General features: G+C 47.2%; 1 protein-coding gene across 1 annotated transcript; it reads left to right on the forward strand.

Moving 5' to 3' along the window:
• The first annotated feature begins 249 nt into the window (after positions 1 to 249).
• Positions 250 to 17,752, forward strand: BBS1 (Bardet-Biedl syndrome 1). The gene is made up of 17 exons (XM_081967810.1): positions 250 to 353; positions 1,104 to 1,180; positions 2,159 to 2,193; positions 2,468 to 2,740; positions 3,401 to 3,447; positions 4,185 to 4,223; positions 4,750 to 4,822; positions 5,957 to 6,088; positions 6,939 to 7,045; positions 7,479 to 7,599; positions 9,025 to 9,183; positions 10,470 to 10,539; positions 11,286 to 11,444; positions 12,383 to 12,516; positions 14,148 to 14,282; positions 16,008 to 16,094; positions 17,318 to 17,752. The coding sequence occupies exons 1-17, from the start codon at positions 316 to 318 to the stop codon at positions 17,402 to 17,404; spliced, it is 1,773 nt and encodes a 590-aa protein (XP_081823936.1). The 5' UTR covers positions 250 to 315; the 3' UTR covers positions 17,405 to 17,752.
• The last annotated feature ends 482 nt before the right edge of the window (positions 17,753 to 18,234 follow it).

The raw sequence follows: 18,234 nt of genomic DNA on the forward strand, positions 1-18,234 counted from the left end.
CTCTGGGAGTTGAAGTCCACGAAGTTTTCAAGTTTGGAGATCTCTGCCTTATTTCAACGGCTGGCAGAGAAGACGAAAGGAAAATTTCAAGTCGGTCTCGGAAGCTTCCCTGCGCGGGTCACTCTTAACTTTTGGAAGTTTATGAGCCCGTTTTGAGGGGGACTCATTTTCGCGATGCACCCGTTGCGCGCCGAGGGGGTTTCCATAGCAACGGGCTTCGCAGGCGAGGGCTCCTTTTCGCGGTGCACCCATTTCACGTCGTGAGGTTTCCACGGCAACGGGCTTCGCGGCCTAGCCGTGAGGGCTTCCAGGGCTATGGCGACGGCGGCGTCTTCTGGAGGCGCCGGCGACGGGTAAAAAGAAAAACCCGGCGTGCAGCCAGGGATATAGCGAGCGCAGCCCTTCAGGGCGGGAAAATATTGTGGGGGGACGAGAAAAGGAGCCAATTCTCCCTCATTCCCCCTTCTGGGTCCGCTTTGAGGGGAAGTATCCATTTGTACGGACAGGAGAGGCCTTGGGAATCTAGCCTACATTGACACTAACACAGTGTTTCTCAGCCTTGGCGACTTAAAGATGGGCGAATTTCAGCTCCCAAAATCCCCCAGCCAGCATGCTTTAAGAGGGGTGGGCTTCAACGCCCAGAATCCCCCAGCCGGCATGCTTTAAGAGGGGTGGGCTTCAACTCCCAGAATCCCCTAGCCAGCATGCTTTAAGAGGGGTGGGCTTCACCGCCCCGAGTCCTGTTTAGGAAAGGGCGCGGTTTAAAAATTTAATTAAATAAATAAATAAAATAAACTCCCAGAATCCCCCAGCCAGCATGCTTTAAGAGGGGTGGGCTTCAACTCCCAGAATCCCCCAGCCAGCATGCTTTAAGAGGGGTGGGCTTCAACGCCCAGAATCCTCCAGCCAGCAGGCTTTAAGAGGGGTGGGCTTCAACGCCCAGAATTCCTCATCCAGCAATTGAGGTCTTCCTATCTTAAAGCATATTGGCTGGGGAATTCTGGAAAACGAAGTCCGCCCATCTTCAAACTACCAAGGTTGTGAAACATTGGTTTGCCATGTTTATATGTCTTTTTCATCTTTTTTTCTGTGGTTGCCAACAGTGTTCGCACCAGTTCCAAATGGTTGGATGCCTACTACGATCCAGTCGCCAATTTGCACACCTTTTCCTCGTGTGTCAGTAAGTCTGAACTCCGTTTTCCCCTCCTCTTTCCTCTTTTTTTTACGGAGGGGTGGAGTGCACTTGTGGATGTCCCAACATTGGAGGTTTTCAAGAAGAGACTGGACCATCCAGAATGGTATAGAATCTCCTGCTTGAATAAGGGGTTGGAATAAATGACCTCCACGGTCCCTTCCCAGCCCTATGATTCTATGTGTCTAAACTGGCAGTGCGAGCCATTTTAGTATCTTGGTGAATGGCCTGGCTTAGGCGATAATGAGTTTTAAAACACATCCCGCCCTAGGCATGAAAGACAGCTGGGTGTCTTTGGGCCAGTCTCTATCTCTCAGCCCAATCAACCTCACAGGTTTGTTGTGCCACGGTGGCGCAGTGGTTAGAGTGCAGTACTGCAGGCTACTTCTGCTGACTGCCGGCTGCAAGAAGTTTGGCAGTTCGAATCTCACCAAGCTCAAGGTTGACTCAGTCTTCCGCCCTTCCGAGGTGGGTAAAATGAGGACCCAGATTGCTGGGGGCAAGAGGCTGACTCTGTAAACCGCTTAGAGAGGACTGTAAAGCGGTATATAAGTCTTAAGTGCTGTCGCCATTGTGGAAAAAAATAGGAAAAGGAAAGAGTATTCAACATGCTTGCTCCCCTGAATTTTAAATATATATAAAAGGTGGGATAATAAAATAGAATGGAACATAGAATAGAATGAGAAACAGAATAGAACAGAAAATAATTGGATTGGAAAAGGAAAGGAAAAGAAAGGAAAGAAGGAGATAGGGATTAGAACCCCAGCACTCACTTGTGCTGATGATGTTACCTGCTTGGGTAATAAAAAGTCTGCAAGGAAACACACTTAAGCTCAGAGAGCATTAAGGACTCCACAGTTCAACCCTCAACTCTAGAACATATTCCAAGATTCCCTCTGTTTGTTCTTAGTAAGCTTTGATAAGCTTACATCGTTGTCCTCTCATTGACTGTTCATTTTCTTCTAGCTCTGGCTGACCTGCATGGGGATGGAGACCACAAGGTAAAGATAATATGCCTACCGGAGATAGAAAATCCCTAGCCAACTTTTCCCATTTCCATCCAGTGTATATGTCCTCAGCCCTTTTTAATGCTTAATGGGCACTAAACAAACGGTTGGAAATCAAAGATGACCTGTATCGTTGTTGTGTTTTGGTCTGTTGTAACTTTGAACAGGTGCTAAGCAGCTCGTCATAAGTGGAGGACTATCTGTATCCAATTGGTGATGATTTAAAGAAGTCAAATCATGTTATATTTGTTCTCTCTCTCTCCTTCAGTTAGTGGTGGGCAATTTTGGCTTCACGGGCCACGAGATGAAGCTGAAGGTCTACCAGGGTACCACCCTCTTGAGTGAAAACACCCTGCCGGATTTACCCACAAGCGTGGTCTCCTTTCTGATGGAGCTCCATGAGCCCCGCATGCCAGCCCTGGCTGTGGCTTCTGGGCCATATATCTATGTCTACAAGAATCTGCGTCCCTACTTCAAATTTACTCTGCCGCCAATGGAGCCCAACCCGATGGAGAAAGTGGTCTGGGATCAGGCAAAGGAGGTGAGGAGAGAGAGAGAGACAGAGAGAGGGACACAGAGAGAGAGAGACAGAGAAAGACAGAGAGAGAAAGAGAGAGAGAGTGACAAACAGACAGAGAGCGAGAGAGACAGAGAGAGACAGAGACAAGAGAGACACAGAAAGATCGAGAGAGATACAGAGAGACAGAAAGACAGAGAGACAGAGACAGAGAGACAGAGACAGAGAGACAGAGAAAGACTGGGAGACAGAAAGACAGAGAGATACACACACACACACACACAGAAAGAGAGAGAGAGAGGGAGAGAGAGACACAGAGAGAGAGACAGAGAAAGATTGAGAGAGAGACAGAGAGAGACAGAGACGAGAGACACAGAAAGACCGAGAGAGAGACAGAGAAAGACTGAGAGAGAGACAGAGAGAGACAGAGAAAGACTGAGAGACAGAGAAAGACCGAGAGACAGAGAGAGACAGAGAGACACAAAGAGAGAGAGACACAGAGAGACAGAGAAAGATTGAGAGAGAGACACAGAGATAGAGAAAGGGAAAAAGGTGCAAAAAATACTCCAAAAAATACGGTACTTTATCCAAAAAAAGAGAGACCGAAATAAACTGCCTATCTTGTAACTGTAATCCTGGAGGTCGCATTTTGGGCTGCATGCCTTTTTCTTTCTCTCTGCACAGGACAAGGTCGATCTTCTGTCAATGAAAGAGATGCTGGAAGCCATCAGGTAAGAGAATCTCGACCCCACGCATGGTGAATTGCTGTTCTTCCGATTCAGAGGGAGGGAGGGAGGAATAACAGAGTAGGAAGGAAGCAAGGAAAGAAGGAAGGAAGGAAAAAGGGGGAAAGAAAGAGGAAGAAGTCAAAAAGAAAGGGAAAGGGTGGGGGGACAGAAGAAAGAAAGTTAGGAGACAGAAACAGAAAGGGAGGGAGGGAGGAAGGAAGGGCAATAGCAATAGCACTTACACTTATTTACCACTTTACAGTGCTTTACAGACCTCTCTATGCACTTTACAAAGTCGGCCTCTTGCCCCAACAATCTAGGTCCTCATTTTACCCACCTCGGAAAGGTGGAAGGCTGAGTCAACCTTGAGCCGGTTAGGATCGAACTCATGTCTGTGGGCACAGTTTGCTTGTAATTCGGCATTATAACCAATGGAAGGAAGGGAAGGAAGGAAGGAAGGAAGGAAGGAAGGAAGGAAGGAAGGAAGGAAGGAAGGAAGGAATAACAGAGTTGGAAGGGACCTTGGAGGTCTTCTAGTCCAACCCCCTGCTCAGGCAGGAAACCCTACACCACTTCAGACCAACGGCCGTCCAGTCCCTTCTTAAAAACCTCCAATGTTGGCGTATCCACAACTTATAGAGGCATCCTGGTTCAGCTTGAATTTGAGTTGCAAAGTCCCCTTAGCTCTTTGCTGTACCCGTTGTCCGTTCCAATGTGTGTCTTCTCTTCTTCCTTCCCAGAGAAAATGCCGAAATGCCCCTCTCGGTGCAGTCTTTGAGGTGAGCCTCTCACGTCGGAGGGGTTGGCTTGCGGGGGACCTCACACCGGTTGTGGGAAATGTTCTCTCTCTTTTTGGGGGGAGGTGGTACTTCTTGACCTGGGAATCTATATCGGGAGTCCCCGACTTTCAACCGGGATTGAGCCCCGAAAGTCTCTTGTTAAGCAACACCATTTTCGAATGAATTTCGCCCCGTTTTACCACCTCCCTTGCCACCGTTGTTAAGCGAATCGCTGCCGTTGTTGAGTTGGCAACAACGGTTGTTAAGTGAATCCGGCTTCCCCGTTGACTTCGCTCGTCAGATGGTCTCCAAAGGGGATCCCATGATTTCCAGGGACACTGCGACCGTCGTAAATATAAAACCGATTTTGATCACGGGGATCCTTCCATGGTCGTAAGTGTGAAATAAACCCCGATCCTAAGTCACTTTTTGTCAGCGCTGTCGTAGCTGCCAGTGGTCACTAAATGAGCTGTTGTAAGTAGAGGACGACCTATATTTCTCTCACCGCCTTTTCTCTTCTCTCTAGGTTCCTGACCCTTGACCTCCCGGAGATGGAGTCCTTTGTGAAGCAGAATAAGTTCCAGCCCATCAAACGTCAGGTCCGTACTCCTGAACCTAATAGCACAGTTCATTTAGTGACCGTTCAAGGTTACAACGGCACTGACAAAGGTGATGTTAGGCCCTGGGAGCCATCTTTTGCATTGGGCTTTCAGGCCAGCCACTTTCAAGGCTGTGGGAAAATGGGAGAGAGGATTATATGGGTGTAGTTATAAAAGAAACAGACATTGTGATCTCTGGAACTTTAAAATATATTGCTCACTTAGCTTTCGTTAGCCACTGCTAACATCGTCAGAGTGGAAAAGCGATTAGAGTTGCAAGCAAGCAAGCAAGGCCTTAAAATGGGGCAAAACTCACTAAGCAAATGTCTCACTTGTTGTTAGTTGCAAAGTCGTGCCCGACCCATCGCAACCCCATGGACCACGTTTCTCCAGGCCTTCCTGTCCTCTACCATTCTCTGCAGTCCATTTAAGCTCACGCCGACTGCTTCAATGACTCCATCCAGCCACCCCCTTCTCTACCATCCCCTTCTTCTTCTTTTGCCCTCCATCTTTCCCAGCATGAGGCTCTTCTCCAGGGAATTGTTCTTCCTTCTCATCAGGTGGCCAAAGTCTTTGAGTTTCCTCTTCAGGATCCGGCCTTCTAAAGAGCAGCCAGGGTTGATCTCCTCTAGGACTGACCGGTTGGATGACCTTGCAGTCCAAGGGACTCAATGCAGGAGTCTTCTCCAGCACCAGAGTTCAAAGGCCTCCATTCTTTGGCGCTCAGCCTTCCTTGTGGTCCAACCTTCACAGCCATCCATTGCATCTGGGGAAACCAGAGCCTTGACTAGACGCACTTTTGATTGGCAGGGTGATGTCTCTGCTTTTTAGGATGCTGTCTAGATTTGCCATCGCTTTCCTCCCCAGGAGCAAGCTCCTTTTAAGTTCTTGGCTGCAGTCTCCATCTGCGGTGATCTTGGATGGCAGGAAAATAAGATCTCTATTTCTTCTCCGTGTATTTGCCAGGAATTGAGAATGTCGGATGCCATGATCTTAGTTTTCTGTCTTGCTTAACAACTGAAATGTTGGTCTCCATTGGTGGTCACATGTTGAGGCCTACCTCTAATTTGGTTGGCTGGTTAATGCAATAAAGTGCCTTCCTTATTTTTCGGGGCTACCGTGGGTGTATTTCAGACGGTGATCACCTGTATGTCCACTCTGAAGAAGAACAGGGTGGAGGAGGACGCGATCAGCTGCTTGGTGGTCGGGACGGAGAACATGGAAATCCTCATCCTGGACGCCGAAGCCTTCACCCTCTTGTCAAAAGTGAGGCTCTACAGCTTAATTTTGCATACTGTGTACCCCCTTTGCAAGATGGTATGCTCTCCTTCCTTCCTTGTCAAAGGTATTGACAAAAAATAATAACCCAACACATAGGGAATGTATACATATTTGGAAGATTGTGGCTTTAAGACCGTGGATCTTGTCGATCTTATAGGGCAGGAGTGTCCAAGCTTGGCAGCTTTAAGGTGGGGTGGACTTCTATCCCCAGAATTCCCCAGCCAGCATGCTTTAAGATGTCTGTATTTCAACTCCCAGAATTCCCTGGTCAGCATCCTTCAAGGTGTCTGGACTTCAACTCCCAGAATTCCTCAGCCAACATGCTTTAAAATGTCTGACGGGCGGGTGAATTCTGGGAGTTTTAAGTCCACCAATCTTAAAATTGCCAAGGTTAGAGCTCCCTGTTTTATGAAGCTTCCTTCATTCCCAAACCCACTTCCTTCCCCCTCATCTCCTCCACACAACCCACCTCACCTGTTTACACAACTAGACTACTTTTGGGGTCCCGACCATCTCTTGGGACACTCAGTGGCTAAAACGGCGAGCTTGTCGATCAGAAAGATCGGCGGTTCAAACCCCTAGTGCCGTGTAACGGAGCGAGCTCCCGTGACTTGTCCCAGCTTCTGCCAACCTAGCAGTTCGAAAGCACGTAAAAAATGAACCCTGAATTCACACTAATCCAGTTTAATAGGCTGTGCGAACGTAACTACGCCGGGCTAGAGTGACCTGATTGGATGCAGTGTGAGAATCCGGCTATCACGTCCAGTCCTCCCTCCTCCCAGGTTTCGCAGAGAGGCGGCCACTAATGACTCAGGATTCTCTTTTTCTCTTGTAGGTGGCCATACCAAGTGTGCCCGCCTTTTTGGACATCGCAGGCCAGTTTGACGTGGAATATTATCTCACCGTAGCATGTCGGAACGGTAGCATTTACATCCTTCGCAGGTACGTGATTCCACTGGCTGGGGAATTCTGGGAGTCGAAGTCCAGACATCTTTTCAAGTGTGTTGGCTGGGGAATTATGGGAATTGATATCCACCCATCTTAAAGCATGTGGTCGGGGGAATTCTGGGAGTTGAAGTCCACCCATCTTAAAGCATGCTCGCTGGAGAATTCTTGGAGTCAAAATTCTACCCATCTTAAAGCATGCCGACTAGGGAATTCTGGGAGTCGAAGTCCATCCTTCTTAAAGCATGCTGGGTAAAGAATTCTGGGAACTGAATTCCGTGCATCTTTAAAGTGTCCAAGTTTGAAAAACGTTGACTTGTAGCTTCCTTGTTTATTGATAAGAGGCACTTATGTTTTTTGCGGCTTCTGCCCCGTTGGAACCATGTCCATCCGTCTCTTCGGACTGAACTTTTTCCTGCTCCCCACACAGGGACTCCAGGCGGCCCAAGTACTGCATCGAACTGAGCTCCCAGGCTGTGGGTTTGGTCCGAGTCCAGAAGAACATCATAGTGGCTTGTTCAGATGAGACGCTGCGAGGCTACAACCAGAAGGTTAGTTTCGACTCTTGCTGTGAAATTGAGTCCAGTCATGCGGCGGGTGCCTCGACTTACGACCACAACTCATTTAACCAATGTTTCATATAACAACAACAGAAATCCGGGCTCCATTGGGGAAGTCCAAAGAACTGCCTGTATATTCTTCCGCAGTGCCTTTGAACAATCCTGCAGGGGGCAGTGTTGCTCTGCCCAAACTCCTCCTCAGGAAGCGAAGGAATATAGTTGGAAGGGACCTTGGAGGTCATCTAGTCTGGCGGGTACCAACTAGTGGTCCGTGGACCATTGGTGATCCGTGAGACAATTTTGACGGTCCGCAGAAAAATTATTTGCATTTTTTATATTGCACTCAATCAGGGGTCCTCAAACTTCATTGGATACGTGCAATGGACGCTTGTTTTGCTGCTGGGAGTTTCCCCCTTCGGGATCTTTTGCGCAGGTCGGAATGGGGCAGAAATTCTGACTTGGGGTCTGCTTCAGCCTTCAGCTGCTTCGGTGAAGGCTGGAGGGAAGCACCGCTGGTGGCGAAGAGCCGGAGGGCCTCCTTCCAGTGGGACTGCATCATGGCCTGGAACTGGCTGACCATCTCAGCCCACTGAGCCTCCAGGTGCAGGTACCTGGCCTTGCACTCCCACAGGTCTTCCCTCTGCTTGGAAAGCCTATGCTTGTAGTCCTCAGTGAGATGCTTCTGCTGAGCCTCCTTCTCGGTCAGATCCAATTTGAACGGAGCTCTTTTGCCAACTTTTTGTCCCGGTGGATGCTTAGCTCCAGCAACGGCTTCCTGTTGGGGCCCTAAGGAGCCCAGGTGGGCAGGCGAGGTGTGGCTGGGAGGGGAGGGGTGAGTAGAGGAGTCACTAGGCGCCCCTCAACGTGAGTAACATTGAGTTGGCCATGCCCACCCAGTCACATGACCACCTAGCCACGCCCACCCAGCCGGTCATTAGGCAGATCTTATTAGTGGTCCGCGGGATTTAAAATTATGAATTTAGTGGTCCCTGAGGTCCGAAAGGTTGGTGACCCTTGGACTGGATGACCTCCAAGGTCTCTTCCAACTCTGTTCATCTGAATCTAACCTGAAACTGAATCTCTAAACTCCAGAAATATTATTCTGGAACACATTTTAAGAAGCACGGACTTCAACTCCCAGAATTCCCCCTCCACACAAATGGAAGCAAATGCATAAAACCTTGATAATATTGATAATATTAGAACGCATTTGAAGCCCAGGGTATTCAGGAGCTCCTGCCTGGTCTCCGAATGGTTTCCTCACCAGTGATCTACGGGATTTAAAATTATGAATTTAGTGGTCCCTGAGGTCCGAATGGTTGAGGACCCCTGATCTAGTCCAACCCGTCCTGCTCAAGCAGGAGACCCTATGATTTTCTGATACTCCCCCACCCCTCCGCCCTCTTCTTCTACCAGGGAAAGAAACTTTGGACGGTGACGTTGTCGTCGAACCCCATCACTTTGGGCCTCATGGATGAGAAATTGCAAAGTTTCCAGGCTGTGTTGGTGGCGCTGGCCAACAGGGAAATTCATGTTTACCGGGATAAGAACCTCGTCAACGTCATCCAAGTGCCGGTAAGCATTCCAAGCTTTGGGAATACTTGTGGACATCCTGTCAGGTTTATGCCAACCAACTTCCTTTTCAACCCCCTAGACCTCTTTGCTCACTTCAGGAATTAACATTACAGATCATCCAAAACAGGGATCAAATTTATATACTTTTACTCATCGAAGGGTGGCTCAGTGGCTAAGGCACTGAGCTTGTCGATCAGAAAGGTCGGTGGTTCGAATCCCCAGCGCCGCATAACGGAGTGAGCTCCCGTGACTTGTCCCAGCTTCTGCCAGCCTAGCTGTTCGAAAGCACATAAAAAATGCAAGTAGAAAACTAGGAACCACCTTTGGTGGGAAGGGAACAGCGTTCCATGCGCCTTTGGTGTTGAGTCATGCCGGCCACATGACCACGGAGACGTCTTCGGACAGCGCTGGCTCTTTGGCTTTGAAACGGAGATGAACACCGCCTCCTAGAGTCAGGAACGACTAGCACAGATGTACAAGGGGAACCTTTACCTTTATAGCCCCAGTACAGCTAGTCCCGTTCATTTAGTGACCAACAACAATGGCACTGAAAAAAGTGACTTGAGACCATTTCACACTTTCGACCATCGCAGCATCCCTGCGGTTAGGTGATTAAGACTCAGACGCTTGGCCACTGATTCAGATTTATGACGGTTACAGCGTGCCGGGATTACGGGATTCCCTTTTGGAGGGGAACCTTTACCTTTAATCTTAAAATTGCAACATATTAAGTAATGGAACATTATTAACCTCTTCGTTTTCTTTCTTAACATATCTTCTAATAAAAATACAATACTAATATTAATCATAATTATCTTCCTCATCATAATACTAACAATTATCATCTTGTTTATACCTCTATTTTCTACTCTTTTTTTAGTCTTCTTCCCTCATTTCCAGGTTCCCTTTTTTCCCTCTATTGATAAAATACTTCCCGTATCTTATAGTATTCAGTTTGTTCTTTCTCTTTCATTATTAATGTTAATCTATTCATTTCTGCACATTCTAATATTTTCCCGATCACCTTCTCATCAGTAGGAATCTCTTCACTCTTCCAATGTTGTTGCAAATACAATTCTAGCTGCAGCTAATACAGGGATAATCAAATAGGTATTCTCACGGCAGGCTCCCACGATGGTCGTAAGTTGAGGGCTACTGAGAAAGCCCCTCACACATACGACATCCAGCTTCAGCTTGGAAGGACCCAGCAAAAATATCCAGCTCCTCCCCTCTCAAAAGTTTTCATTGCTGACCGATTTTCCTTCTTTCTTTCCGATTCTTGGCAGGATGTCGTCACCAGCATCGTTTTCGGCCACTACGGACGAGAGGATAACACCCTCATCATGACAACCCAAGGTGTGTGAATGTAAACGAGTTAGGTTCGGGATCCGATCTGGATCAGTCAGCAGGAGCGGAGGTTTTCCCTTCCGAGCTTTCGCACTCGTGCTAGAGCCCAGCCTCATGGAATTTCCCTCTTGCCAGAATGTGGGGGCTGTTGGCCAAACGCAGCCTCTTCGTTTCTTCCACGGTCTGGTGAAGCCTTTTCTTCATTCATGGTTGCAGGACAGCTACCCTTTCTTTAACAGATGTTGGAAGGGACGCTGTAGTTCATCTAGTCCAACCCCCCCTTCTGCCCAAGCAGGAGACCTGACACCATTTCTGATAGATGGCAGTTCAGTCTCTTCTTGAAAGCTTCCAGGGTTGAAGCTCCCACAACTTCCGAAGGCAACTTCTGTTCCATGGGTTGATGGTTCTCACTGTCAGGAAATTCCTCCTTATTTCCAGGTTGAATCTCTCCTTGGTCAGTTTCCATCTGCTATTCCTTGTCTGGCCTTCAGGGGCTTTGGAGAATATCTTGACCCCCTTCCTCTTCTCTGGGGCAGCCCCTCAAATATTGAAAGATGCTCTCCTGTCTCCCCTGGTCCTTCTCTTCCCTAGACTAGCCAGGCCCAGTTCCTGCAACTGTTCATCATATGTTTTAGCCTCTAGTCCCCCTAATCCTCTTTGTTGCTCTTCTCTGCACTCTTTCTACTGTCTCAACATCAGTCTTTGTGCTGCCTTCTATCTACCCATCCCACTTCTAACTTTTCTATCGTCTCCAGGTGGGGGTCTTATCATCAAGATCCTGAAACGCACCAGCACTTTCCATAAGGGGGACGCCACAGCTGGTGTTCTTGTTGCCCAGAGCACCAAACTCAACGTGCCCAAGAAGACGAAACTCTACGTGGACCAGACCCTGCGGGAACGGGAATGTGGAGTAGGTAAGCAGAAGAGGCCAGAAATACAGTGCTCTGTCTCTCCGGTCTATTCTCTACCTTCAAATACTGTTTGGATGTTGATAGGAAAGCAAGCTTGGCGTAGAGGGGAAGGTGCTAGACTAGAAACTGGGAGGTCCGGAGTTCTAGTCCCGCCTTAGGCATGAAAGCCGGCTGGTGACTTTGGGTCAATCACCAGGAGATGGTGAGTTCTAGTCCCGCTTTAGGCACGAAAGCCGGCTGGGTGACTTTGGGCCAATCACCCCAGGGATTGTGAGTTCTAGTTCCACCTTATGCATGAAAGCCAGCTAAGTGACCTTGGGCCAATCACCAGGAGGTGCTGAGTTCTATTTCCATTTTATACATGGAACCAATTTGGTGACTTTGAGCCAATCACCAGGACACAGTGAGTTCTAATTCCGCCTTATGCATGAAAGTCAGCTGATGACTTTGGGCCAATCACCAGGAGACGGTGAGTTCTAGTCCCACCTTAGGCACGAAAGCCGGCTGGGTGACTTCAAATCCCCAGGAGACACTGAGCAGTGTGTCAGAAAAGAGAGAGAAGTATGTCCATTTTTCACACTTACAACCAATGATCAAAATTCAGACGCTTGGCCATGGACTCCTCTTTGTGACGGTCACAGTGTCCTGGGGTCATGTGATCCCTTTTTGCGACCTTCGGACAAGCAAAGCCAATAAGGAAGCCGGGTTAACAACTGTGTTACTAACTGAACAACTGCAATGATTCCCTTAACCACAGTGGCAAGAAAGGTCGTAAGATGAGGGTTAATCTCACTTCACAAATGTCTCGCTTATCAAAAGAAATTTAGGGGAGGGGGGTCCATTGTGGTCATAAGTCGAGCCTACATAGTAAGAAGGGGTAAAATTTGAATGGCTCCTTCGCTTGCCTTCTGCTCATCCTCCTCTCTTCTTCCCTTTCTCAGCCATGCACCAAGTCTTTCAGACGGACCTCAGCCGCATCCGTCTCACGGCGGCCCGTGCCTATGTCCGGGCGCTGGAGTGCAGCATGGCCCCCATCTCGGAGTCCCTGCAGGAGCCACTCAAGCTGAACGCCGTGGTGAGGAAGCCATTCGGAGACCAGGGAGGAGCTCCCAAACACCCGAGGCTTCAAATGCTCCCTAATATTATCAATGTTATCAAGGTTTTATGCATTTGCTTCCATTTGTGTGGAGGGGGAATTCTGGGAGTTGAAGTCCGTGCTTCTTAAAATGTGTTCCAGAACAATGTTTCTGGAGTTTAGAGATTCAGTTTCAGGTTAGATTCAGATGAACAGAGTTGGAAGGGACCTTGGAGGTCATCCAGTTCTAGTCCAATCGCCCACCCAAGCACAAGACTCTACCATGCGGCTTAGCCACTTCAACTCCCAAAATTCCCCAGCCAGCCCTTCCCCTCTCTCCTGGAGAGATTTCATGTGCAGACTGCTTAAGGCTAAGTCTTATTCATTCATTAACTTTAACGGCACTTAACTCCCAGAATTCCCCAGCCAGCATGCTTTGAGATGTGCGGACTTCCAGTCCCAGCATGCTGGCTTGGGAATTCTGAGCGTTTGAGCTCCACTCATCTTAAAAAGCATGCATGGTGGGGGAATTCTGAGAATTGAAGTCCATCCCTCTTAATCCAAGCTGGCCGGGGAATTATATCTTAAAGTTGCAACGGTTAAGAAACACCGCCTTTAGATGGCTTTGATTGCTAGAGGTTGCATCTGTAAAAAAGGTTTCCTAAAGAAAAATCCATTTAGAACAATTGAAAACATGTTCCCTCTCTCTGGCACTTGCAGAGTTGAAATGCAAATGATCTTTTATCTGTTTGTTTGTTTGTCATACATGTAGGAGATAACAAGTATGAACATAAACATGAACAAAGGAAGTAACTATAGATAAATTGGGACAGTAGGACAGGGACCTTAGGCATGTTGGTGCACTTTTGCACGCCCCCTTTAAGGACCTCTTAGGAATGGGGTGATATCCACGGTAGACAGTTTGAGGTTGAAGCTGTGGGGGGTTTGAGGATGTAACAACGGAGTCGGGTAGAGCATTCCAGGCGTTGACCACTCTGTGGCTGAAGTTGTATTTTCTGCCATCGAGTTTGGAGCGGTTTACCTTGAGTTTGTATCGATTGTTTGCCCATGTATTGTTGAGGTTGAAGCTGAAGAAGTCATTGACAGGTAGGACGTTGTAACAGACAATTTTGTGTAATGTGCTTAGGTCAGACCGTAGGCCTGGTGGCATAAGGGATTCTGTTGTGAGCAGAGGAGAGGAGGACTCTTCTCGTCAAATACTTTTGGGCTCGCTCGATCGTATTAATGTCTAATATACAGTGTGGATTCCAGGCAGACGAGCTGTATTCGAGGATTGGTCTGGCAAAGGTTTTATATGCCCTAGTTTGCAGTACAATGTTACCGGAGAAGAAGCTTCGCAAAATTAGGTTAACAACTCTTAATGCCTTTTGGGCAATGCTGTTACAGTGGGCTCTGGGGCTTAGATCGTTTGAGATGAGGACTCCTAGGTCCTTGACAGAGGAGGGTCGTCTACGAGGTCGTATCCGCCCAGCTCGTATTTGGTGTTCTGATTTTTATTTTTTACTTTTGGGCTTAGGGAGAGAAGCTGTCCTTTTGGAGGTTTCTGTCCTTGCCCCAGGTCCTTTGTCCTCCTGTAATGCTGCTTCCTCCTCCTCTTCCTCCCCTTCCAGGTACAGGGCATGGGCCCCACTTTCAAACTGTGTCTCAATCTCCAGAACATGTCCGAGAGTCGCGCCATAGCACATCTTCTCATTTGCTTCGTTTACAACGAAAACCATTATTCCGTCGAACGCCCGTTCTTCAAGGTAACACTGCACCCTTCTCTGGCTCCTCCCCCTCCTTTTGACGCAAATGGCAATCACATGATCCCGGGATAATGCTACCGCCAAGCATCTGAACTTTTTTTTAAAATTAATTTTTTAACTTGAATATATCATCTTCCATTAAACAGTGTGTCGACTGGGTACATGTTTCTGTGCTATTACAATCAAAAATGTACAGTATTCATTACATTTGACATTGAGTCGATTTATTGATATGCCCTTGGGCCACATCCAAGCGCAAGGTTCCAGAAACAGATTATTACTAATATTTGATAAAAACCCATTTAAAATGAAATTTGATAGAATTCCATTTAAAACGGAATTGGAATAAAATACGATTTAAGATGGAATTGGAATAAAATCCAGTCTAAAATGAAATTGGAATAGAATACAATAATTTAAGATACAGATAAAATAGGATAAAAATATATTTCGGTGTCGCCCTTACAATCTACCCCAATCAGTCCCACATATGCAGATCTCAAGTGAACCATTTTGTTTTAAGAACTGTGCTGGGTTAAATATTATTTTCCGGTTCTGGCTGCACATAAAGTCAGTTGTTTTGATATGGGGGATCCCAGTGAGTTTCATTCATTCGTTATATAGACCAAGGCACCTGTCTTTCACCCCCTGATACAAGCAACTATCAAATAGGATGCGAGCCAGATCTTCTACCTCTGCCACTCCACAAATGCAGAGACTCTCATTGTAGGGTATAGAATGGAATCTCCCATATCTAACCATTGGGTCAAGTGGTTCAAATCTCGCTCGTGTAAATCTCTCCCTAAGATGCTTTGGCAGTTGTAACTTCAAATCGCTGTCAGGGGGCAGAGAGTGGGAGACAAGAGAAGGAGAATTATGTACTTGAATGAAGTCGATGAGTTTGGAAAGAGTATGGAGAGGTAAAGCAAATGGTTATGGCTTTAGTCTAGATTTAGCCATAATTCTAGTCCTTTCCTGCTTGGATTGCTACTGTACTTCTGATTCCTTTTATATGCTTTATATAACAGAGTTTGTTCAAAAAGGAAAAAGCACAATAGATTTGGGTACATATCGATTGGTTGGTTGGTTATTTGGTTGATATGGTGCCCAACTCGCTGTAACATTTCTAGGCAATAGACATGACATTAAAAAACAAAAACCACAATACGAAGCTAGCCATACATGAAAAGTATGTTTGTATCTGCTCACCATTTCAAGTTACCTGCCTTACTAAGGATAGCTATATCATTTTGTGCTCCTATAACCTTTATTCTTTGGGCAGCTCTCTTTTTGAGTTGTTCTCCTGTTACGCAAGAGCAGAGTCGTGGAATAGAGCGCTTAAATGTTTCACTTAGCAATGGACATTTTGGGCTCAGCCGTGGTCATAAATTGAGGACTATCTGTAATTTGATTCAAGGCAGATGATAAGCTGGCCTTCAAATCCCCCACGCCTACTTTACTTTATGCTCCAGATCCAGGTGTTGGCTGCACAGGTTGTCTTCATCTTACAACCGCAATTAAGCCTGCAACCTTCATATGTATGAGCCCATGGCCAAGCGTCTGAATTTTGATTGCGTGACCATGGGGATGCTGCAACAGTCATAAGTGTGAAAAACGGTCATAAGTCACTGTTTTCACTGCCGCTGTAACGTTGGTCACTAAACAAATAGTTTGTAAGTCGAGGATTATCTGTATTTATTTCCTCTTTTTCAACTTTCTCTTAAGGCTCCCATGTTGATCCCAGGACTGAATTATCCTTTAGCCACCTTTGTCGAGTGTCTCAGCGACCAAGCGATCTCGGATGTTATCAAGGTTGGTGACCTTAAGTTGGTTTCCCCATCATTCAAGACCCCCATCCTTTAGTTTAAAGGAAAGAAGGTTTAATGAAAAGAAGGACTAGGGGAGACATGATAGCAGTCTTCCAATATCTCAGGGGTTGCCCCAAAGAAGAGGGAGTCAAACTGTTCTCCAAAGCCCCTGAAGGCAGGACAAGAAGCAATGGGTGGAAACGAATCAAGGAGAGAAGCAACTTAAAACTGAGGAGGAATTTCCTGAAAGTTAGAACGATTAATCAGTGGAACAACTTGCCTCCAGAAGTTGTGAATGCTCCAACACTGGAGGTTTTCAAGAAAAGATTGAACAGCTATTTATTTGGGATGGTTGCAAAATGCGATCGCATGACCTTGGGACACACAGCAGGATCGAACTGCTGGCAGTTGGCAGAGTTAGCCTGCGATACTGCATTCTAACCATTGCATCAGCATGCTAACTTGTTGTGGCCCGCCAGCGGCCAGCAGAGCTGGCAACCGATTCGGACAGTGAGGAGGTTGGGGGGAGGAACCTGGGCCAGTCCTGGAGTCTGGGGAAGGCTCTGAGGAGGGCTCTGTGTCGGAGGCAGAGAGGGGGCCAGAGCCGTCTGACAGTTATCAGCTGCCTTCAGAGTCAGACATCAGTGGGGCAGAAGAACAGCTGGAGCCTGTTCCCAATAGGTGTGTGCGCAGAGTTGCGAAATGAAGAGAACAGCTAAAGAACAGGGGTCGACTTGGGAGTAAAGGCACAGGTGAACGGTGAATGGCCCCTCCCAGAGGAAATAAAAGAGGAGCGAAAGGGGAGTGGAGTTTGCAGGAGTTCGCTTAATTGGTTTGTGACTCTCAGAGAGTTCTGCAGAGATCGGCCTGGCAGCTCTCCAAGCCAGAGAAGGTCTGTGACCGTAAATCCTCCTTTTAAAGACTTTGCTGGAGGTGAAGGAGCAGAATTCAGTCAATTAATAAAAGGGGTTTTTGTTGGGACAACAAGGAGTTGGCTTCATGCTCTTGGGAAGCCTCGGGTAGAACATAACCCACCAAGCCCCTTTCTTCTCCGTTCCCCATTTTGCTGTTGGGAGAAATCTGGTTTGTTTATCTCGGTACCCCAATTTCCTCGGCGGGACCCCTCCAGTCTTTCTGTGCTCCCAAAGGGAGCCGTTCCATACGCTCCCCCGCCCACTCTTCGACTCCTCTTGAATCAGCCGAGTCCCTCTCTCTTTTCCCCTGCAGGTATTCGTGCTGAAGGAGGGCAGCAGCCAGCCGCTGCTCACGGCCCACATTAGCATGCCCGTGAGCGAAGGCTTGGTCGCGAGCTGAACCGCCTCCGAGGAGACACCTAAGCTCTCATCCATCTCGCCTTTCTTGACGGTCTCGGCACAGCGACTGAGCACTGGAGGAAAGAGTTGCCTCTTCTCAAATGTAGGAAGAAGAGTCCCGTTTGCTGCTAAGGAGCAACAACCCACACACAGAGAGACAAGGTTAGAATTAGCTACCAAATAAGCCGTGTAAGGCTAGAAGGCCAGAAGAGGTCAATAAATTATATTTATCCTGCCGTCTAAAGGAAAGGAGTTTTCCCTGCCTAACAGGAATAGAATGGAATGGAATGAAATGGAACAGAACACAACAGAATAGAGAATGGAATGGGGATAGGATAGGATAGGATAGGATAGGATAGAAAAAGGAGTAGAACAGAATTATGAAGAGAACAGAGTAAGAATAGAATAGAAAATAGAAAATAATAGAGAATGGAATGGACTAGAAAGAATAGAATAGGAATGGAATGGAATGGAATAGAATAAGAGAATTCTGAATAGAACAGAACAGAAGAGAATAGAAAAAGGAGCAGAATAAAAAAAAGAGCAGAATAGAATTAGCAACAGAACTCTCCTCCTTCTCTTCCTCCCCCTCTTCCTCTTCTTCTCCTCCTCCTCCCCCCCCTCCTCTTCTTCTTCTCCTCCCCCCTTCTCCACCTCTTCTTTTTCTTCTTCTCCTCCTCCCTCCTCCTCCTCCTTCCTTTTTTTTTTTTTTGCAACAAGGGGAGCAACAATCTGCATCAAAAACCTGGCAGCTTTTCTCGCTCTGTGTGGGCTTTTTTTTAAAAAAAAAATTTCACACCCTTTTTTCACACCACGGTTGAATTCGAAGCT

The sequence above is a fragment of the Natrix helvetica genome (assembly GCF_964273705.1).
Source record: "Natrix helvetica genome assembly, chromosome: 16".
Taxonomy (NCBI): domain Eukaryota; kingdom Metazoa; phylum Chordata; class Lepidosauria; order Squamata; family Natricidae; genus Natrix; species Natrix helvetica.

Bases quoted from the DNA above. Each gene is read 5' to 3' on its own strand.
- BBS1 (XM_081967810.1), top strand. From the start codon at position 316: ATGGCGACGGCGGCGTCTTCTGGAGGCGCCGGCGACGG. The intron at 3,448-4,184 runs GTAAGAGAATCT...CTTCCTTCCCAG, and splicing joins GAGATGCTGGAAGCCATCAG to AGAAAATGCCGAAATGCCCC. The intron at 4,224-4,749 runs GTGAGCCTCTCA...TCTTCTCTCTAG, and splicing joins CTCTCGGTGCAGTCTTTGAG to GTTCCTGACCCTTGACCTCC.